At 45.8% G+C, this 20229-nt stretch overlaps 2 protein-coding genes across 2 annotated transcripts; one reads left to right on the top strand and one right to left on the bottom strand.

Annotated features, from left to right (window-relative positions):
* Nucleotides 1-9569, top strand: FBXL3 (F-box and leucine rich repeat protein 3). Its single transcript, XM_065744078.1, has 5 exons — nucleotides 1-192; nucleotides 2897-3260; nucleotides 4187-4309; nucleotides 6844-7015; nucleotides 8689-9569. Exons 2-5 carry the CDS (start codon nucleotides 2898-2900, stop codon nucleotides 9330-9332), a joined length of 1302 nt encoding a protein of 433 aa, XP_065600150.1. The 5' UTR covers nucleotides 1-192; nucleotide 2897; the 3' UTR covers nucleotides 9333-9569.
* A 3184-nt stretch (nucleotides 9570-12753) lies between these two features.
* On the bottom strand, nucleotides 12754-18084 carry CLN5 (CLN5 intracellular trafficking protein). The gene is made up of 4 exons (XM_065744059.1): nucleotides 17946-18084; nucleotides 17015-17180; nucleotides 15929-16154; nucleotides 12754-13446 (listed from the first exon to the last, which is right to left on the bottom strand). Exons 1-4 carry the CDS (start codon nucleotides 18062-18064, stop codon nucleotides 12935-12937), a joined length of 1023 nt encoding a protein of 340 aa, XP_065600131.1. The 5' UTR covers nucleotides 18065-18084; the 3' UTR covers nucleotides 12754-12934.
* Between the last annotated feature and the right edge of the window lie 2145 nt (nucleotides 18085-20229).

Raw genomic sequence — 20229 nt, 5'->3', positions numbered from 1 at the left:
TCGCTTCCGTCGCCGCGAAGTAAACAGAGAGGGAAAGAAGGGGAGCGGAGCCGTGAGGCGGCCGGGCGGGATTTGCCTCCGGGAGAAGGAGGCGTCGGGGTCGGCTGCGGTGGAGGGGCTCATGTGGCCGGAGCGGAGGCGGCAGCGCGGCCCGAGCCCCGGTTGACGCGAGGCGCAGTACGGAGCCGCCAGGTGAGGGGAGGGGGAGGGGCGGCACCGGCTGCTGGGGGCAGCCTGCTGGGGACGGCGATGGGCGGCGGCACGGCGAGCAGCGGAGTGCTGTGGTGCGCTGGGCTTTGTGTGGGCAGCACCCGGTAGCACGCCTCTGTGCATTCATAGAGCTTCTTGTTCTGCCTTCTTGGTTTGGTTTGGTTTTGTTTTTACTCCTGCCAACAGCTTTGCTTTCAAGCGTGGGGTCGTTACAACGGAAGCTTGGTAAAACAGGTCGGGTGTCCGTCCTGGGAGTGACCTGAAAGGAAAAGTGATGGCTCGCGTGTTGAAGGAAGGGTTAAGCGGTCGTTGGTTGAATACAGATGCTGATAATTAGTACAAGCAATTAGTGTACAAAGCCACGCCCATGCGAGATCTTGCATCACTACTTTCCTTACTGTACATGCTTTATTTCTCTTGGCCTTGGAGTGGAAGCCCTGTCCTTGGAGACACCCAGGCTGTACAGGGCTCTGGGCCACCTGATGGAGCTGTGTGTGCCCTCATCACTGCAGGGAAGTTGGACCTGATGACTTTAAAGGTCTCTTCCAGCACAAACGGTTCTATGATTCTTTTAGTTACAGGAGTGTATGAGATGTCAGTCACAAAAAAAGTTGTCTGCAAACAACTTTCTGTCCCGTACTTGCTAGCTGTGCACTTAGAACATGCGGCATCGTGTCTTCTTGGAAGGCTGTAACCTGGAGTCGATGGTCAGTACAGCTCTAGCGTAGAGCACGTTGTTTCTCTTCTTTCTGGCTGTCCAGAAATTTCACGTAGTACCCTGCAGCTTCTTGAGTGTGTTTTGAACTGTAACCAGTGTACATCGACTGCTTGGAGCCCATCCAAGTTGGTGGGTGAGCGCTGAGGTGCAGCTTGTAAGCTGGCTGTCGGTGAGCTGCTCTGCTCCTAGCACTTGCACCCCAGAGTTCTTTCCAAGTGGAAAAGGTCCACGCAGTTCTGGCAGGAGCTGTTCATTCCTGGTCAGTTCTACTCTAGAGTAAAGTGCCAGACATATGTAAAGGAAGATGTGGAGAGCTATGTGTAACATTTACCTTCTGCACTTCTTACAGAGGAACTGGAAGTAGATTTGGAAAGATTTAAAGGTATTAAGCTTGCTATCCCAAGTTTAGTACCTGCATAACTCATGTATGGTAATTGCTCATTTGAACATAGTTTGGAACATCTCTTCAACATGATGCTTGGAGAAATACTGCATTTCAGACCAGCTTATTGCAGATAACACTTGTGCTCTGTGCTTAGCGTTTACCGTAAATAATAGCACGATGGATCTCCTGTGAGTTTACCAGCTTAAGTAGCAAACTGCGTAGATACTTCAGCTGTTCAGTTTTCCTTCATCTCTTGTTAGTTGCAGACAATGTGTTGCTGTATAGAGTTTTCCTGCATACCATTCCATACAGGTGAAGTAGCAGCTCAGCAGCAGGGCTCTGTCTCAGGAGGAGGACTTGTTGCACTGCAGCAGTGCTTGGCATGGGCTTATGGCCGTGAGCTGTGGATCACAGTAAGCGGTTCTCAGCAAGTGAGAGGAGACTTTTGCTCTTGTGTGATCTTGTGATTGCCCCCAGTGCTAGTGGGATTAGAGAACAAGGAGACAAGTGGTGTTCATCAGTCTTCCATGACTGCGTGCTGAGGTTTGAGCGCAGCATGTTATAGCTCCAGACCTCAGCTGGTAGCGTGCTATTACCTTGTGAGGAAGAGGTGCTTGAGGTGTTTCATAAACACTTGACTTCTAAACTTCTTCATAGCATAGGAAGTTCATTGTCCAGATCACAGCTGAACTGGACAGGCATCCTTCAAACTTCATTTGAAGTTCAATGCCTTAGGCTGCCATGCAGAGCAATAAGCTGGAGGGAGGAAGGGGGGGGACTGCTGCTGTTACTTAGGGCATAGGTCAGTGAGTGTAGAGCAATTGTTTTGCATCACGTCTTTCTTTCTTTCTTTCTTTCTTTCTTTCTCCTCCTTTCCCCTTTTCTTATTAAAGTGTCCTTACCTCAGGGTATGAGTTCTGGTACTTCTACTCTCTCCCATCCCCCCAGTTCTCCCCTTCATCCTGTTGAGAGCTGTGGTGGGGAGGGAGTGATGGCATAGTGGTTAATCACAACATGTAATAATGTTATGCTTATAGCTGCTCTTAATAAACCAGATTGATTTCACTCTGTGAAGTGCTTAAGTGATGAGAGGGCAGAGGTCTTTACCTCAAGCCTACCTTGCCCTCAGAGTTTCTCAGCTTTTTAGAGACTGGAAATAAGGGTATAGTAGCTTAGTTGGTGTCCCTGGTAAACAGGGGGAGGAGGGAGCATTGATTGAGTGTTCACAATATTGTGTGGAAGAGCACTTGGAAAGTAAAGTAGTGGAAAGCAGAGTAGTGGAACCAGTTAGGTTTTGAAGTATTCTCAAACAAGAGAAATACTGAGAGCTGCTGTTGTATGTGCATTCACTGTGGTAATTCTTACTGAAGTAACATTGAAGTGAACCTGTCTTGGTGGTAATAAGGTTTTTAGATTACTGTTTAGCACTCATTGCTACCTGATGGTTTTCTTTCCTTTCTGTAGCAAAACAGACGTCTGGAAAAGTGTGGTTGCAGAAAACACGCATCTTCTTGTCTGTGGTATTCAGTAAACGTTAGGTTTATTTGAGCTCTGTTAACAGAAAATTGTTCTCATCTTTATAGGATGAAACGAGGAAGGAAGACCAATGAGGCCAACAGCAGTTCATCAGAAGAGACAGCTGAGAAGGAACCCAAGAGGCTCAAGGGTGTAGACGACAAAGCCACAGTTGTGCAGTGTCCTGACTGGGGTAACCTGCTCCAAGACATTATCCTGCAGGTGTTTCAGTACTTGCCCCTTCTGGATCGTGCTCACGCATCGCAGGTCTGCCGGAGCTGGAACCAGGTCTTTCACATGCCCGATCTCTGGAGGTGCTTTGAGTTTGAACTGAACCAACCAGCTACATCTTACTTGAGAGCTACGCATCCTGAACTGATCAAGCAGATAATAAAGAGGCATTCCAATCACCTGCAGTATGTAAGCTTCAAGGTAGGGTATTTTATAGGCTTCTTTAAGTGTCAGTAGCAAAAAGAAGGCTAGGAAAAAATGTTGGTGTGTTGCTGAATGAGATGTGGGTGCCCTGCTGATGGAGGACGCTGAGGAGGTAGCAGTGATGACTGAAGCAAAGAAGGCAGATTGTCTCCTATAGCATCCTTGTAGGTAAGCTTAGGCAATGAAGTGTAGGTGAGTGGGCAGGGAGGTGGGTTGTAAACGGGCTGACCGACAGAGCTCAGAGAGTTGGGATCAGTAGCACAGAGTCTATTGAAGGCCTGTAGCTAGTGGTGCTCCCCAGGGGTAGGTGCTGGATCCAGTCTTCTTCAGCATCTTCATTAGTGATCTGTGTGAAGGGATAGAATGCACCCTCAGCAAATCTGCTGGTGATGCCAAGCTGGGAGGAGTGTCTGACACAGCAGAAGGCTGTGCTGCCATTCAGCGGGGCCTGGACTGACTGGAGAGCTGGGCAAAGGAGAACCTTAGGAGCTTCAGCAAGGGCAAGTGTGGAGTCTTGCATGTAACCACGTACAGCAGCACATGGTACTGGCTGAGCTGCTGGGGAGGAGCTCTGCAGGAAAAGACCTGGGTGGAGAACCTTCTCGTATTTATTATTTGATATGGATTTAAATGCTTTGGTACAAACTGTGTAGTTAATCCCTCACTATGCTACATCCTACCAGAGTATTCAGAAGTATGCTAAATTGATAATTAATTATTTTGGATTTTCGATACGTGCCTTTTAGAGAAAAATAAAAGAGGACACTGGTGAAATTCCAGTGCTTTTTTTTTCTTTTTTTTAACATCATATAGCAGAAAATGAAGTGGAAAGAAAACCACGGAAAACAGTGTGGCTTTATTTCAGTAATGGCTGTATTTTGATGCAGTGTTTTCTGATATAGTGCATTTACTTTTGTCTCAAGGTGGACAGTAGCAAGGAATCTGCAGAAGCAGCTTGCGATATTTTATCACAGCTTGTGAATTGCTCTCTGAAAACACTCGGACTAATTTCAACAGCCCGGCCAAGCTTCATGGATTTACCAAAGGTATTTTAATGCATATAAATTCCTGTAGAAAAACCTTGCAGTGATTCATAGAGTATTATGAAAAGCTGTGTTGTAAGGATGAGCCTTTGGTGAAGAACAGCCACCTTTGTTATTGGGTTCTACTAAGGGGAAGGACTGAGATGATCCCTTAAGATGGGTAGGTGGGGTTCCACTCATTCTCTGCATCACGTGAGAAGCTGGTTCAGATCTTGTTCTTATAAGTATTCCTGTCTCCTGGCTTCAGTGTAACATTGAGTAACTTGCTGCAAGCCAGTAGGCTGGAGGACTTATTAGGAGATGATTATAAGCTGTGAGTTACAGTTTATTCCGTGTGAACTTGCTGTAGCAATTACAGTCATTGATAAGTATATTTCTTACGTTCACATCACTTGAAGGACACTTTCAGTACCTATTGGCACATAGTTAAGGGCTGGATTCAGAGTGCACTGTAGCTCTGAAATCTGACAGATTTTTTTTTACCTAGCTTGTTTCCCAAAAGCTACATTGCATTAGAAGGCTCTTTAGAAGCAAAAAAAAAATAACAACCAACCCTCTCTGTATATACTTCTAAACAAGAAGTCCTGCTAGTGAAGTAGAAGGTGCTGTTGCAGAGGAGCAGTTGTGGTAACCTGGGCTGTTTGTTCTGTGCAAGAACGTCTTAGATGTCTGTCAGCCTCAATTCCTGAATGTAGCCCGTGTGTATGTCAGGAGCCAGTTACACCTAAGCTGTTAGCTGGATAAGGATGATGTCATTGCTGATGGCAACAAGGACGAGGAAGATGTAGGGACAACCTCAGGAAAGGAAGTAGGATATAGGGTTTAAGCAAGGTTAGCTGCAGAAGGATTATCAATTATTATCCTTGTCAGTGATCACAGCCACGTTCTGTGCTGCTCTCGAATGTGTATTTTTAATCCTTAATTTTCAGAGACATCTTTTAGATCTTTGGCCTTTATACCTTTTTTTGTTTTTCTTTCAGTGTGCTTTGAGACGTGACCATTAGGAAACATTAACGTAGTGAGAACACTGTGGTCTTAATGTGTTTACCAATATTTTGTCCATTCAGCTCTTGCATATTTTATTCTTAGTCGGAATGCTGCTTCAGCTCTCTCATGTTTTTCCACAAGCTGAGTCATCAGCTGCAGTCATTCACACCGTGGTGTCTTACAAAAAGTGCCAGTTCTTCTAAAATAAACACTTTTTTATTCCTAATAGGTCCATGTGTTCCTTCTAAAAATATATTCCAGATGAACCTAGATCACCTCTGGAGAATAATTTGCATTTGATGTTTACCATGTGAAGAACTATTGCCTGTCTTCTGTTAAATCTTCAAACTATGGTTTCAAGTGAACTGATTTTTCTTATTTATTTTTTTTAGAGCATTTGAGTTTTTCTTTTCAGTATTCTTTGTAGAGAGAGTTACAGTCTAAATCCAGAAAAGAAAAACACAGTGCTGGCACTTCCTGAATGGAGTGGAAATACTAATAAGCATTTTTCCTCTTGTCCGTAACATACGTAATCAGGGTATTGTCACTGTGCCTGGGAGTGGTGCCTAAAGCTTCTGGTTTGAACATTGTTTTCATACACGTGAACCAATTTTGCTGGTTTGTGTTCATTTGAAAATGTTAACTCCTGTTGTGAGTGTAACAAAAAGCACACTGTGTTAGAGTGAGCAGTGCCACAGCCACGCCTTTCCACATTACTGTACCCAGTCTGAGCCACCTGAGCAGCCCTCAAACAGTGCTGAAATTGAAGGAACAGGTACATCTGTGGGATAGTTAATATGGTGCACAGGAGGTGTGTTTTCTTGTCAGAAATGATGATTATAAGCTAATAATTCACTTCCTTCTACCAGAAAGCTGCTCCTTTTTCCTTGCTTTTCCAGTTATAAGGCAGTGTGAGCTGTGTTTCTTTAGTGGTGATTTGGTTGTTACCCAGAGATGTTCAGGACTGAACACCACCAGACCTACGTTAATTACTGTTGAGGTAGTGTAGATAATTGCTTGTCTGTTCCTTGGCTGTGAACCACTCCAATCAGCTTCCTGAGACAGATGCGTTCCTCCCATAGGTGCTGTGCCAACCAGCACTGCCCTGTGCCCTTGGGCATGTGTAACAGGACAGGCTGGCCACACCTCACTGCATCTCACCAGAGCAGCCTAACTCGCACTGCGTGGCAGTTTTTACTGTAGGAGATTCTGCTTTAACTGCACCACTTCTAAATTATCCCCTGAGCTAGAGCTTCTGTGCTTTCTCTTTGGTTGTGGTCTTCCTATAGCTTTATGTATATGTAGTGGATTGTCCTGGGTGAGTTTCTCGGTCTGTTCTCAGTTTGTTTAATGTTAGACATTCTGATAGCAAAAATTGTTACATTTTGCCATGCTGAAAAATATATACTCTTATTGATTATGATATCAGATTAAATTTAGACTTTTTCCAGGTGCCATGAATCGAAGCATACTGCATACAACCGTATACAGCACAAAACCTCTGAGATTCGTTTCAGATACCAGTGTTTCATTTAGACTTTCTTTTCCAGTCTCACTTTATCTCTGCACTGACAGTGGTGTTCGTAAATTCCAAGTCCCTCTCTTCGCTTAAGATTGATGACACACCAGTAGATGATCCGTCCCTCAAAGTGCTCGTGGCTAACAACAGCGACACGCTCAAGCTCTTGAAAATGAGCAGCTGTCCTCACGTGTCTCCAGCTGGTAAGCAACCGTTCTGTTTTCTTCAGTGTGCGCCTTCAATTCAGTCAAATCTAATAAGCCCCTGAAAAAACTAGCATTGGTTGAGAGGGAGGTTGAATGTGGTAGCTACAGCAGCTGTTACTGAATAAAAGATTACCTGATCATCAATCAGGTAATCATCCTGCTGCTCCTCTCTGCAAGAGTCTTTCAGGTTGACTACTGAGCAAGTAATAAACTAGTGTGTTTTCTGGATAAGGAAGTAACCTCTTACAGGAGTTCAAAGAGTACTGGTGCCTTGCTAGCGCACTACTTCTGCAGCGGGTATTTAAGTGTTCCAGTGTAATTAAGCTTTTGGGGCAGCTGTCTGTTGAGAGGAAGGGGCTCTAGCAGTAACTTGTAGCTAGCCAAGGCATGGAACTCCTGTCAGCTTGGGTTTGAGAACAGCCCGGGGGTGTCAGCTCTGGCAGACTATTGGTTTGTGGCTAAGCCTTCAGAATGTGTATGGTGTTCCATAAAAGATGTTAGCTTGAGGGGGATTTGGGTTTACAGAGTTGATGAACTCATTATGCTGTCTAATATCTATCACCTTATGATGTTGCAAACTGAAGGAACAGTTGGGGAGGAATGACTGTACCTGCCTAAGGAACAAGAACCACAGCTGTTGTGTCACGCTCTGAGTTGAGGTGAATAGCATGGGATGAAAGGCGTGTGCTACAGAACTGGAGTGCAAAGCAAACAGCAGAAAAATAGAATTGCTTGCTACAGGTTTGGGGGTGCCTTGAAATAGAGGAAGAAGTGGAACAAAAGAAAGGAGCTGGTATGTGAGTGGTTTGCTTCAGAGCAAAGAGACTGCAGAAAGGAGACTTGAAGGAAAATGAGAAAACTTTGAGCACTGAGACTTACCTGGATTTCCTTCTCTAGAGAGTGTTACAGTTGCTGCAAATCATGGAAGAACTTTAACTGAATCAAAAGGGTCAGGAGTTACACAAAGACAACTACTTGCCAGTGCACTTAGAATGTGTAACTGCCTTCAGAGTGCAGATGTGAGGGAGAGAAGATGCTTGGTACTTAGATGAGTTCTTAAGAATCACATTAGTGCAGGACGGAGGAGTAATTCAAGTAGTGAAAAAGAGACTGCTGCTGCTGGGGTGAAGGAAGAAGATCAGTATTGAGCTTGCATTGCATCTCCCGTGTTTAATTAAGATCTAGCTATTCATTAAGTGTCCGTTCCTCGGGTGGCAGTCAGATTTCATTCTTGGCTGCTTTGTCTGCTGTAGACACAGGCAGTGGTACTTCCAGAGCGGGTGGTGGAAATACATTTACGACGGGTAAAGCCCCTTTATGAGAATGGACTTGCATTTATCAGTGGACTTGAGGCAGGGCCGAACAGTGAAGTGTTATTGTTACATTTGCCACATACAAGAATCAACTCCCAGGGGGAAGTATACAACGCACAACCACAGAGTCACGTATGCATGTCTTGCTGTGCACGTAGAGGTCCTGAGATGATGTTCATGTGACAGAAGATGCACTTGCTGTCAGGATGATTTGAGTTTGGCATTTTGTCATGATTTCACATAGAAATACACATTCTTTGCAAGTTTTTGATATCCACAACCGAATTGCCACGTTTCTTATTGAATTGCTGGTACGTTTACGTACGTAACCCATCCCGTAATGCTCTGCTTCCCCAGGGATCCTTTGCGTGGCTGATCAGTGTCATGGTTTACGTGAGTTGGCGCTCAACTACCACCTGCTGAGCGATGAGCTGCTGCTCGCCCTGTCTTCTGAGAAGCACGTCAGGTTGGAACATTTGCGCATCGACGTTGTCAGTGAGAATCCCGGACAGACTCAGTTCCACACGATTCAGAAGAGCAGCTGGGACGCTTTCATCAAGCATTCTCCCAAAGTGAACTTAGTCATGTACTTCTTCTTGTACGAAGAAGAGTTTGACCCGTTCTTTCGTTACGAAATACCCGTCACTCACCTTTACTTTGGAAGATCGGTAAGCAAAGACGTGCTGGGCCGCGTTGGGATGACGTGTCCTCGCTTGGTTGAATTGGTCGTGTGCGCCAACGGCTTACGGCCGCTGGATGAGGAGCTGATCCGTATCGCAGAGCGGTGCAAGTATTTGTCAGCTGTTGGCCTAGGAGAGTGCGAAGTCTCTTGCAGTGCCTTTGTTGAGTTCGTGAAGATGTGCGGCGGTCGTCTCTCGCAGCTTTCGATTATGGAGGAAGTTCTGATCCCTGACCAGAAATACAGCTTAGAGCAGATTCACTGGGAAGTTTCAAAGCATCTCGGTAGAGTCTGGTTCCCAGACATGATGCCCACGTGGTAAAGTCCTGAGGAGACTTCAGGGCGATGGGATAGCACCTTACACGTACCGTGTCACAGTTTATTGTATAAGCTTAATTAATACTGTAGTTCATTGCTGTAAGTCACTGCAGCGTTTGATAGGATTTCATTCAGAAATGAGTTTGTGAAATCCAGGTAGTCCAAAGCAGAAATCACCAATACCTCTAAAACCCTTTTGCATCCAAAGATGGATTAGATTTCTTTTTTTTTTTTCAATTGATACGTGAAAAATTATTAATTTCTATAAAAATTAAAGCACTGAAATGAAGCTGTAAAATAACTTTGATATCCCGACCTTCTTTGATTTGGATACTGATGTTAATGACAAATCCAATCGTGTTCAAACAAAACCCCACAAGTTGCATGCTCTGTAGCATTACTGAATCCACTCAGCTAAATGGCAGGGTTAAGAACATAAGTTAGTAGGCTGTGGAATATATACATTGCTGATATAAAGTCATACAAAGCAAGACTAATATATATAACAAAGTAGGTTAGAAAATGAAAATCCTGAATTTGCTACCTTATTCAGCAGATGATTAGATCCATCTGAAGTGTACTTAGAGCGCAAACAAACAGTAGTGAGAGCTACCAGAAGCCGTTTGCTTTTACTTTTCCTCTAGGCATTGTAACGTAGCTTGCTTACGGGGTCTCAGATTCATGTCCAAACCTGTTTTAAGGTATTTTATGTCTAGCTCAGGAAGCGTGAGCATTCTGGGGAAAACTGTAGATATGTTGTATTTAAAAAATGCGTTAGAGTTAATGAGCTTTTCTTGCACATTAACCAGTTTTGCAGCATATGGCTGGGCAGAAGAATGTACAGTTTATTTAATGTACTCAGCAGGGCATCGTGGATGTGAGCAGCATGAGGTAAAGCTGGGTTAGTGACGGAGGACCTTTTGATGAGATCTTAGACGTCGTTGGCAGCTTTCACTTTGAGGGAAGAGTGACGTTGCGATGGCTGTTGATGCTGTATAAACTAATTATACACTGTAAATCAGTTTCAAAAAATGTTAATGTATAAAGTAGATGTTTGATAGGCGATCACTTTGTATACCTTTTAATTCAACTAGTTCAATCGTTCCACATTTTAAAACCTCAAAGCGGTAAACTTGTGTGAAGTAGAGCAATAGGGAAGAAGTTGTTTTTCATTATTTGGTAAAAATCAATTTATTTTTTTTTTAAAGAAAATTCTAGTCTTAAATAACGTAGGCAACGTGTTGCCTGTGATCTGGATGTGTCTTGTGGCTTCACCTCCTACTGCCAACAGTTACAGGTTACTTTCTGCTCTGCTGATTGCTGGCACTAAGCTGTTGCTGTGATGGATGGATGTTTGCGGGGTGTGACTGGCCACCCGCGAGGCACAGCTCCTCCAGCCTGGGGCTGCACCGAGCTCCCCTGGTGGCTGCTTCTTGTTGGAGCTGTACAGCTAACTCTGGGAACGAGCAGCTTTTCACTTCTCATTTCAGTAATGTTTTACCCAGATGTGTGGCTCAACAGTAATACTTATGAGCGTACTTAGTTCATAACGATCCTCTGAGCAAGTGTTGCTCGGCGAACTGGACGTCGTGGCAGGGAATTGAATGTTTCTGTAGAGCTCTGTCATTTAAGAAATCACATTTTATGAAACACACATTTTTGTATTAGGATTTGTTAATGTACTGCTATGATTTGCTTTTATTTGTATAAAAGGTGTCAATATATCTAGAGCATCAAAGTAAAAAGTTCAGTGTTTTTCATATTCTGACTCTCAGAAAGATGTGTGTCACTGACAGGCTGGGGAAGAGGGAATGTTGTCACTGAGTCACTGTGTGATGTCTTCTGCTAATGCAGCTCTTCGGACTTTGGCTGCTTGTCTTCTGATGCTGGCAAGGTAAGCCGTACTCGGCCTGTTGCTCACTGCTGTGGAATGATGGAAAAGAAAGAGATACCCCAGATACCTTCACCCACTCACCAGGAATTCCCATCTTTCAGTTCCAGCACTCTGCTTCTCGTGCAGAGAAATGTGAACTGGGGAGTAGGGCAGGAAGGCCTCGTGCTTGGTTGTGCTCGAGCTGCTCTCCCCATCGAGGTGAGGATGACCTTTTCTGAGAGGGTCACCGTTCTGTTGCATTACTTCCAAAAAGCCCTTCTGTGTGTGGAGAGGGATGTATAGATGTGATGCTCAGGGTTCAACAAGAAGAGAGTTCTCTCCTGCTGAAGTATGCTTTTTTTTTTACATCAAACCAGTTAGTGTCCTCAGCTCAACTAATAAGCTCAGTGAACTTCCCAGGCAAGTCTATGTTGTCAGTCTCTTCAACAAAATCTACAGTAGTACCCTTCTAAGCAAATCTTGTACTATTCTTTGTCCTCAGTGTGTGCTGGAACAAGCAAACAACAAAATCCACGAGGTGAGCTGTGACAGGAGTACCACACAGTGCCACAATGGTCACACAGGGTTGTCAGAATTAATGCTGCCACTGCTGAATTTAAAACTGGGGCATTGTGTTAATGAGGATTTTTTTTTAATCTTCAAGGGACTCTAAACTTCAGCTCATCCTTTTCATTGGGTTTCTCTTGCTGGATTACATCTGCTATGTTATAAGTTCTTGTGCTGTGAAACACAGCAGAGGGAGTGTTCTTCCTCATTTTTAGGACAGTCCTCCCCAGCTGTTCCTTGCCAGCTGCTGAGGAACTGGGCAGCTCTGGCCTCATGGCACAGGGGAAGGACAACCAAGTCTGATTTCCTAATGCTGTAGCGCTCCCCTCTAAGCTGCAGCAGGCCCATCGTTCACCTTGAGCCTAATGAAGATGCAGTTTGCTTTATCACTGTGCTGTAATAACCTTCCGTTCTGCAAGGAAGTGAGCAGTGCTCCCTTGGAACTGGCTGTGCTGCTACAGGTGTGCTCCTGTGTACAAACCTCCCCCTGGCCAAAGTGAAGGGAATGTGACTCCAAGGGCAGCACAGCACTGCTACAAGCAAGGTTCAGTTATGCACTGTAACAGGCTCTTTGCCCTCTGTCAGTGATAGAAAACTCACACAAATTCATGGAACAGACATCTGTATTTTGTTGACGATGCAGGGGAAGGAAGCAAAGTGTTGACAAGGTACCCCTGCCCTCCCCCATGCACACACACACACACCATCTGACACATTCACTGCCCCTTCCCACCTCACCAAACCTCTCCTTGGTGAAACATGGAGCAGCTCACAGGCCCCAGTCATACAAACAAATGCTGTGTAAGGCACGTGTTGAGAGAAGCAGGCACTCGCACCAGCACACAGCAGAGCTGGTTGCACCAGAAGGCTCTTGTACTGCTTGTGTCCAGGTGCCAGCTGCTGCCGTGTGTGGCAGCTGCCCTTTGCTCAGCATCCAGCACTGGAAGCGAGGGCTGTGCTGCAGCCACATCCGCTTGCCCTGTCTGTCAGAGATCCTTGCTGTGCAACTTGTAAGAAGGCAGATTCTTTTCAGTGGCCTAGCAAAACTTGCCCAAAACAAGTTCAATTACAAGCGTTTTATATTTCACTGCTAATGCCACCAGAGGAGCGCTCCAAAATCCTCAGGCACATTCTGGCAAAAGCACGGTCAGTGCTGCTGTAAGCAATTAAACACCAGAAGGTGTTTTGCTTCCAATAGGCAAAGGAACCTCTTCATAGACTATTCTGAGATAAGGGAACTTCATAGGTAAAAACCAGTATTCCAAGTTGTAAAAGAGGTAAAACTGATGATCCAAGATGACACGATCTATTATCTTCAAGAGGTCCACAAAAAACTCTCGGACTGTTCTGTGAGGCCTGAAGGGGTAGTAGAAGTCTCTTATAGCTGCTGCCAGCGTCTTGTTTCCTTCAGGTCCAAAAATGGACGTTTCGTTTCCCAGATAAATAGGTTCTCCACTGAATAAAATGATGCTGGTGTAGTTTGTTTGGATCTTATTGAACGTGGCTCCCAGGTCAGCCAGCTTCTGGTACGTTCTCAGTATGAACTTAGAGCATTCATAAGAGTCGAACCACACAACTGATTTGTTGTCAGGACTCGCTTGTACTGTCCATGTCTCGTAGTAGATGCCCGTCTCGTTGTCGTACTTGACCCATTTGGCCATTTCGTTAAACATGGTTCCTGAAAGAGAAGGAAACAAGCGTTACAGAGTAAATACACGGCTCAGAATGCTTCCTCTCCAGGTTCGCCTCCCTCCTCTGCAAAACTTTACCCACCACGTTACCTACCTGCAGAGATGCGAGGCGTGCGTTGGAGGGAGAATTCATACTCCATTGAATAAGCTACAAGTACCTGCTTACCATAACTGTAAGCTGCCTGAATTGCATCTCTTTTTTCTGCCCTGCCTCTTGCTCCTGTGCCCCAACATTCAAACTTTGGAGAAATGTGACATCCATCGTTGCATTCTGTCCAAGCAGACAAGCAGAGCGAGCGGTACCATCTGCAGCAGGCACTGACAGCATCCCCCAGAGCAACGGATGTTTCTGCCCTTCCTAAAACTAACCAAATTCTGCCATTCGGAGCCAGATTTCTCATGCTTGTCCACAAAAGAAGGCTACGTAACTTCTGACTGAGATGCAGCACCTCCTCAGCCAGCAATGTCAAACTAAGCCGAAACAGAGGAGTGGGGCGTGAAGAGCAGCCAACTTCAATCCCATATATACATATATATGGAATATACATTTGGGATGTTCTGCTGAAGGGCCGTTCCACAGGGCCACATTCGTTTTATGCAGCACATGAGAGGGCAGTCAGATGACAGCGTGCACTCATGGGGCTGTTGTAAGCCACAGCCTCTTGAGCTGCAAGTGTCACTGCTGTGCGCGGTGCTTGGCAACCGCTAATGAGTCACGTGCGACTGTCACTAATGCTGCCCTGCACACACCAGGCTCTCACGCTGCCTTCCTGCAACGCCATTCTCAAGCTCCAGGGAGAGTGCTGCATGGCACACACAATCCCCCAACACAAGCTGTGTTTCCAAACCCGCTCTTCATGACAGAAGACACGCATGTCACACTTATCCCAGGGGAAGGCATGCATGCAGGCAGATGGCACAGAGCAGTGGCAGCTCTGCACAGTGTCGCCCCGTGCTGCCCCTTTATAACCTGTTCTTCATACGTAAGAGCTTTGGGTTTCACAGTAAACACGACAATCATTCTGTTTAATTGCCCACTACAGTTTAGAATCTGTATCAGAACCACACCTAGTATGCTGTAGTTGTGCTTGCAGCTCCCTTTTATCTTCTCTAATTCCTACCAGATTAGCTTCCCAGGGGGTATTCTGCAATGTACGTCACTGAACAGGATTTGTCTCTCCTAACAAGACCAAGATGGACTTAACATGAAGTTCTGACTCTTAACAACTTCAGATAACCAAAAATATGACAGGTTCATGGCTGGTTACCTGATAATCTTTCAGAAGGTGCTCAGCGAGTCAGGCTTTGGATATTCCTGCCCTACTTCACAAAAAAATCATAGCCCTGTGTAATATCATCCTGGCCAACAGCACTTAAAAAGAAAAGCAGAATGCTCCACTGTGGCCTCTGACACTGCTCACCAACTGTCCGTTAGGGTTTTGTGAAGGAAGGAGCGTCCACCTGTCCCATGCATGAGTCCCCTCCCACGAGGTGAGATGCTTTTTGTTGGCTCTCTGGAGGAAGTGAGTTTAGGTCAGAACTCTGTCCACCTGTGTTCACACACATTCACTCTGCCACAGAAACTTTCAGATTCCTAGCCACATTCAGAGATGCCACCTTCCAAAAAGCTTTGTGGATGTGGGAAGCAGGAGAGCCTAGGACAGAAACAATGCTTCCAGAGCACCAGAGCCTCTCTTTACTTAGGCATTAAATTATCCACACAAAGAGCACTATGAATTCCACGAGTCTATGAAATATTGACCTTAGCGTTTGCACAAAATAATGGAACCATCAGGCACTGAAGCCTTCTGACACAAGTTACAAACTCACAGCAAAGCAGCTTCACTTGTTTCACTGTTAAAGAGTCACCTAAACTCCTTTGCTGCAGCAGAGACAATGTAGAGACCGTGCCCAACAAGCTGCTGGAGGGGAAAGGGGGCAATGATAAAGCACGACACCACCTTACACCCACCGTGATCAGACACTGAAGGGCTCCTTGAACCACTTACTGCACCACCTTGAGAACTAAGTTGTTTTATTCAAGTCCTCAGAGAGCTTTGTTCACAACTCATTCACTATATTACTACAGTCACCAACCTGATTTATTTAAATGACCATCCACTCCTTCACAACAGAGGGCTTTGTTTAGGTGACAGCAAGTGAAAAGCCCGTGACTCTTCTGTGTAAGTCAGTTTTCTATTTTTATAGTGAGGAGACTCAAGTGGTTCTGCACAGCAGCTTCCAATGACACCCACTTAACAGCACTTCAGTGTGTGCTGCTCAAAAGGCAGCAGCCTCATACCCCTTTCTGTCATAAAAGAAGTGCAGAAATAGTATTTCAGTTTGAAATCAGAGCACCAGCCACTCACACTACAAATAACCATGAATGAAAAGACACTTCTTTACATGGAAGACAAAGTGGATTCTAATTTATGATATTAGCACCATGCAAAGCAGCTGAAAATATACCTGATATTTTGGTCACGAGAACCAGAGTTCCATTTTCCTTCCAGTGTGCATCATCTATTCCTTCATAAAAGCAAGCAGCTCCCTGGTTACACCAGAACGGTGCATCCATCCCGGGCCGGAGATGTGGAAACGTGCAGTTCCCAAGCTGGAAGAGCTCATACCACTCCATTGTGTAGTTTTTGCCAGTTAAAACGCTCTTGAAGCCCACAGCATCGTGCATGATTTTCTGGAAAAGAATAAACATTTAAACAGGAAGAAAAGTAATTCTATAAAGCTGCCAGCAGCACAGCCTGCACACCAGATTGGGCACTCGGGAGCTGCTGAGTAGCAGGATTGCAAGAGGGGGTGTGGTTCCTACTCCAGTTTTCAACAGAGTTGATGCACAACATACTAGATGGTTCCATGCACATACTTCTAACATGGAGTCAGGCTGTCCCAGTGCTCGTTTATCCATCCATCCTGCATTCTGTTACTTGGAGGCAGACACTCCGTGGGAGCTCAGCATCAAAACCCACACTTACTTTTGATGCTTACCTCATAAGGGAATCAAAGAAATAAGAAGCAAAACTGCATTACCAGCAACAGATCTTAGCAGCGAAAGCCACAAAACGACTGAGGTGAATATTTATTTTTAAAGCTGTACAGTAAACTCATAAATTCAGCCTCAGTTTAACAAGTACAGTAAAGATATTTGAAGCTATCTCAATTTTTGGCTCTGTGCTTTGTTTTGATGTTGCCGCTTAATGTTCATTAATATTTCTTTAATCATCAGGGATCAAGCTCTGAATCTTATTTATGCTAGTTACAGCTATAAATATTGTTGAATTTGAGATTCTATTGTATTCGCATGACTACATATAGACTTGAATTCCACAGTAATTACGACATCCAAGAAGATGCAGTGCTAGTGCAGCAAAGAAACCTGAAACCTGAAAGAAGGGGTATCTTTCCTACAGGCAGCTTACTTTTTGTGCTCCAATACTTTCAGATAAGATTACCCCAACCTTACAGCTTACATTTGACACCGGCTGTTAAATTAGTCTGAATCTGCTGCTATAGCTTTGCTAAACAAAAATGTCACCTTACCAAATGTCCAAGTAGATCCCCATATTTGAATTCCCATACTGGAGCCTGTAATCGATACACTTCAATGGTATCATCTTCTTTCATAACTGGGATAGCAGAGCCAGTGGGACAGAAAGTGTAACGAGCTTGGCAGTAAGGATCAGTTTTTGGACGGAAATCAAAGCGCCTGTGTTGAGAAAGAGAAGCACAGACAACAGTAAGCACAGCCTCACAGCTGGAGTCGTTCCTCTGTGACTTCCTAAGAGACCATGTTGGAGGGCTCGGGTGTGTGGCACCCCCCAAAGCCACGCTCCATACAGATGCTGTAATGCCTGGAGAGCACTAGTCCATAAGACTGCGGAGGCACGCACCCCACCTCCTTCAGATTCACTCACTGTACCTCACCTACAGAAAGGTTCCTGTTAAGAAAGTGAACACAAAGCCAGAAAACAGACTTATACTAGCCATACACTTAAATCCTGTTTCTAAAATACCTTAAATTCTCATTTTCCCCTCCCATTGCACCCTCATGTGACAACGTGATAATAAGTTAAGAAGCATAAAAATACTGCATTTCTGAGTGTCAGACTGAAAGGTCCGTACTCTGACGTTGGCCAGAGCTGGTGGGTGCCCCATCCCTGGAGGCGTTCGTGGCCAGGTTGGATGGGGCCCCGGGCAGTCCCATACGGGGGCAATAGCCTTGCCCACAGCGAGCTATTGGGGCTAGGTGATCTTTAAGGTCCCTTCCAACCCAAGTCCTTCTATGATGCTACGTATGAGACAGCAGTTAAACCGTGTAACATCTGCATCTACAAACAGCATAAAACAGACGACAATTGTAGCCTTCCTCCTGAAGGAAGGCAAACCGACCAACCCCCAGCACGGCAGCGCTTTCCAGCCCCGCCCGTCACGCGCGGCAGCCCGCGCCCCTCCCCCCCTCAGCGTCACTCACCTGTAAGGCACCGGCCACCGCCGCTGTGCGGTGCGAGGCCCGTCCGAGAGGCACTGCTCGCACGCAGCCGCCAGCAGCGGCAGCAGCAGCCGCCATCGGTGGCTGCCGGCGGCGCCCATGGCGGCCCGCGGGCTCCGCGCCGGGCTGAGGGCACTGGCGGCCGTGGGAGGCGGCAGTGCGGCCGAGGGAAGTTGGGCGGGAGGGGCCGCCCCCGCGCCCGCCCACGAGGCCCGGGGCTGCGCGGCGGGGAACGGCCGCGCTGCGGGCTTTGCTGCGTCGAGAGGCTGGGGGCTTTCCGTCCCTGTGCGTTGGAAAGGGAAGCGTAGGGAGCTCTGCAGATCCTCGAGTTGGAGACTCTGCCCACAGCAGGGCCGTTGAAACTCGATGATCTTTGCGGTCTTTTTCAACCCAGGCCGTTCTGTGATTCTGTGATCCCATGATCAGATCCCCTCTCAGCCTTCTTCAAGCTGAACTGCCCCAGGTCCTTAGTTTTCCCTCACAAGAAAGATGCTCCTGGCCCCTAAACATCTCTGTGGTCCTCAAGGTGCTAAATTTTCTCCATTCGTACTTTCTTCCTTGGGATGAGTCCCAAACGCACCTGTGAAGGAGGACGGGGTATAAGCAGAAATGAAGGAATGTGCAGTAGAATATCTCTATGGAAAACTGCAGTGATGTGTGGTGCTCACTGTCTGACTCTACTGCATTTGGATGCAGCTGTACTTTCTTTGTTTTGTTTTTATTTTTTCCCCACTACCAAAGACAATTTTGCTCTGACTATGAAAACATCACCTGACTGAATGAGGTTTTCAGTTTCTGGAGATGTAGGCAACTATGCAATTTGGTAATTTAGCTGAAGTAACTTCAAGCAGGCTAGCATGTGGTTTTAAATACTGCTTTGGTGCTGTTTTACAAGATGAATCAAATGCCTGCCTTCAGACCTGGATTTTGTCCAGAGGAACCCAAACCTGGCACCATGATGCAGGACATCAAATGGCAGCAACAAGCCGTGCCACAGCCTCTCCTGTTCCATCTGAAGCTACCTAGGCTTCCCAGCTATGTTTCTGTACCACTCAGCAACTGCAGAAGAAACCAAAGGGAAAAACAAGCTGGTTTTAACAGCTTAACGATAGGTGTATCCTTTCCATCCTTCATTTTCATCTCATGTGTTTTGTCTGCCTCATAATGACAGCCTTTCTGTTGTTTATGAAATAAAACATGCAAGTACTCATTTCCTAGCTTGAATGTCATTCAAGTTGCCAGCCCTGTTCAAAAACATATGCACAGCAGTAGTTCCTAGTTGTGGAGATTCTGATGTGCAGCTCTTGGAATGCTTCATGAAATAAGGGAAGAATAATTCATCCCTTCTGAGAAATCAGAATGCAGAGAGGCTTAGTGCCATAATGAAGGTGCCAGCACTGCCCATTAGCCAAATCAGAAATACGGTCTGAACCAGTTTGTGTTTGTGAGCTCCACGAGTTTGAGGTTTGGACTGGCAAGCATCCACTGAGGCACTGCGGTGGTTGCTGGAGGAGATGGGTCAGATGACTAAGATGGCAAAGCCCACTGAATGTTTCTGTTGTTGCTGTTTTAGCATTTTTGTATTTGGCTTCATTGTATCCAATAGGAAACTTCAGCAGCACAGTACTGTTTCAGTGCAAGCTAGGTTCTGTGGCGAACCATGTTTTAAAACAGAAAGTAAATTATTAATGAACTTCTGAATAAATACACTTGAGCTTAAAAGGTTCACATGCCAGCACAATGAGTCAGCAGCTGCCCAGTTAAATATTATTAAACATATCAACGTGCCCTTTGGCAACTCACAGAGCTGTCTTGGTCCACAAGCAGCCTTCAGGACAAAACTGAGATCAGTGACAAATAGATCTTCTGCCCATGACAGGATTCCTTTTTTTCTTCTCATTTACTAGATCGTTTTCTTTGCATTATTGATGAATGCCTTGCCGAAACAACAAAACTGTGTTTTCCTATTGTAAAACAGTACTTGATTGTCCCTGCCTACGGGAGGCACAATGTGGAACAGAGAGAAAAAGGGGAAAGCAAACCGCGCTGCACTTTGGAACAGCTAGTTGAGTTCTGAACATCAATCAACACGTGCCCTTGCACCCGAAGCCTAAATGTAACTGATGGTAGCAGAGCAGAGAACCGCACAGCTCCCAGGGGCACCACAAAATGGAGGTCGCGCAGCGCATGCGCACGGGAAGCGCTGTGCAGACCCCACCCCGGGGGCGGTGCTGCCCGCCCCCATCCCCGCAGTGCCTTAGCCCTC

Source organism: Cyrtonyx montezumae, unplaced genomic scaffold, assembly GCF_038088225.1.
Source record: "Cyrtonyx montezumae isolate F1298 unplaced genomic scaffold, pur_monq_1.0 scaffold_3, whole genome shotgun sequence".
Lineage (NCBI taxonomy): Eukaryota > Metazoa > Chordata > Aves > Galliformes > Odontophoridae > Cyrtonyx > Cyrtonyx montezumae.
The sequence above is the reverse complement of the archived record's forward strand: the minus strand, read 5'-3'. Positions and strand labels throughout refer to the sequence as shown.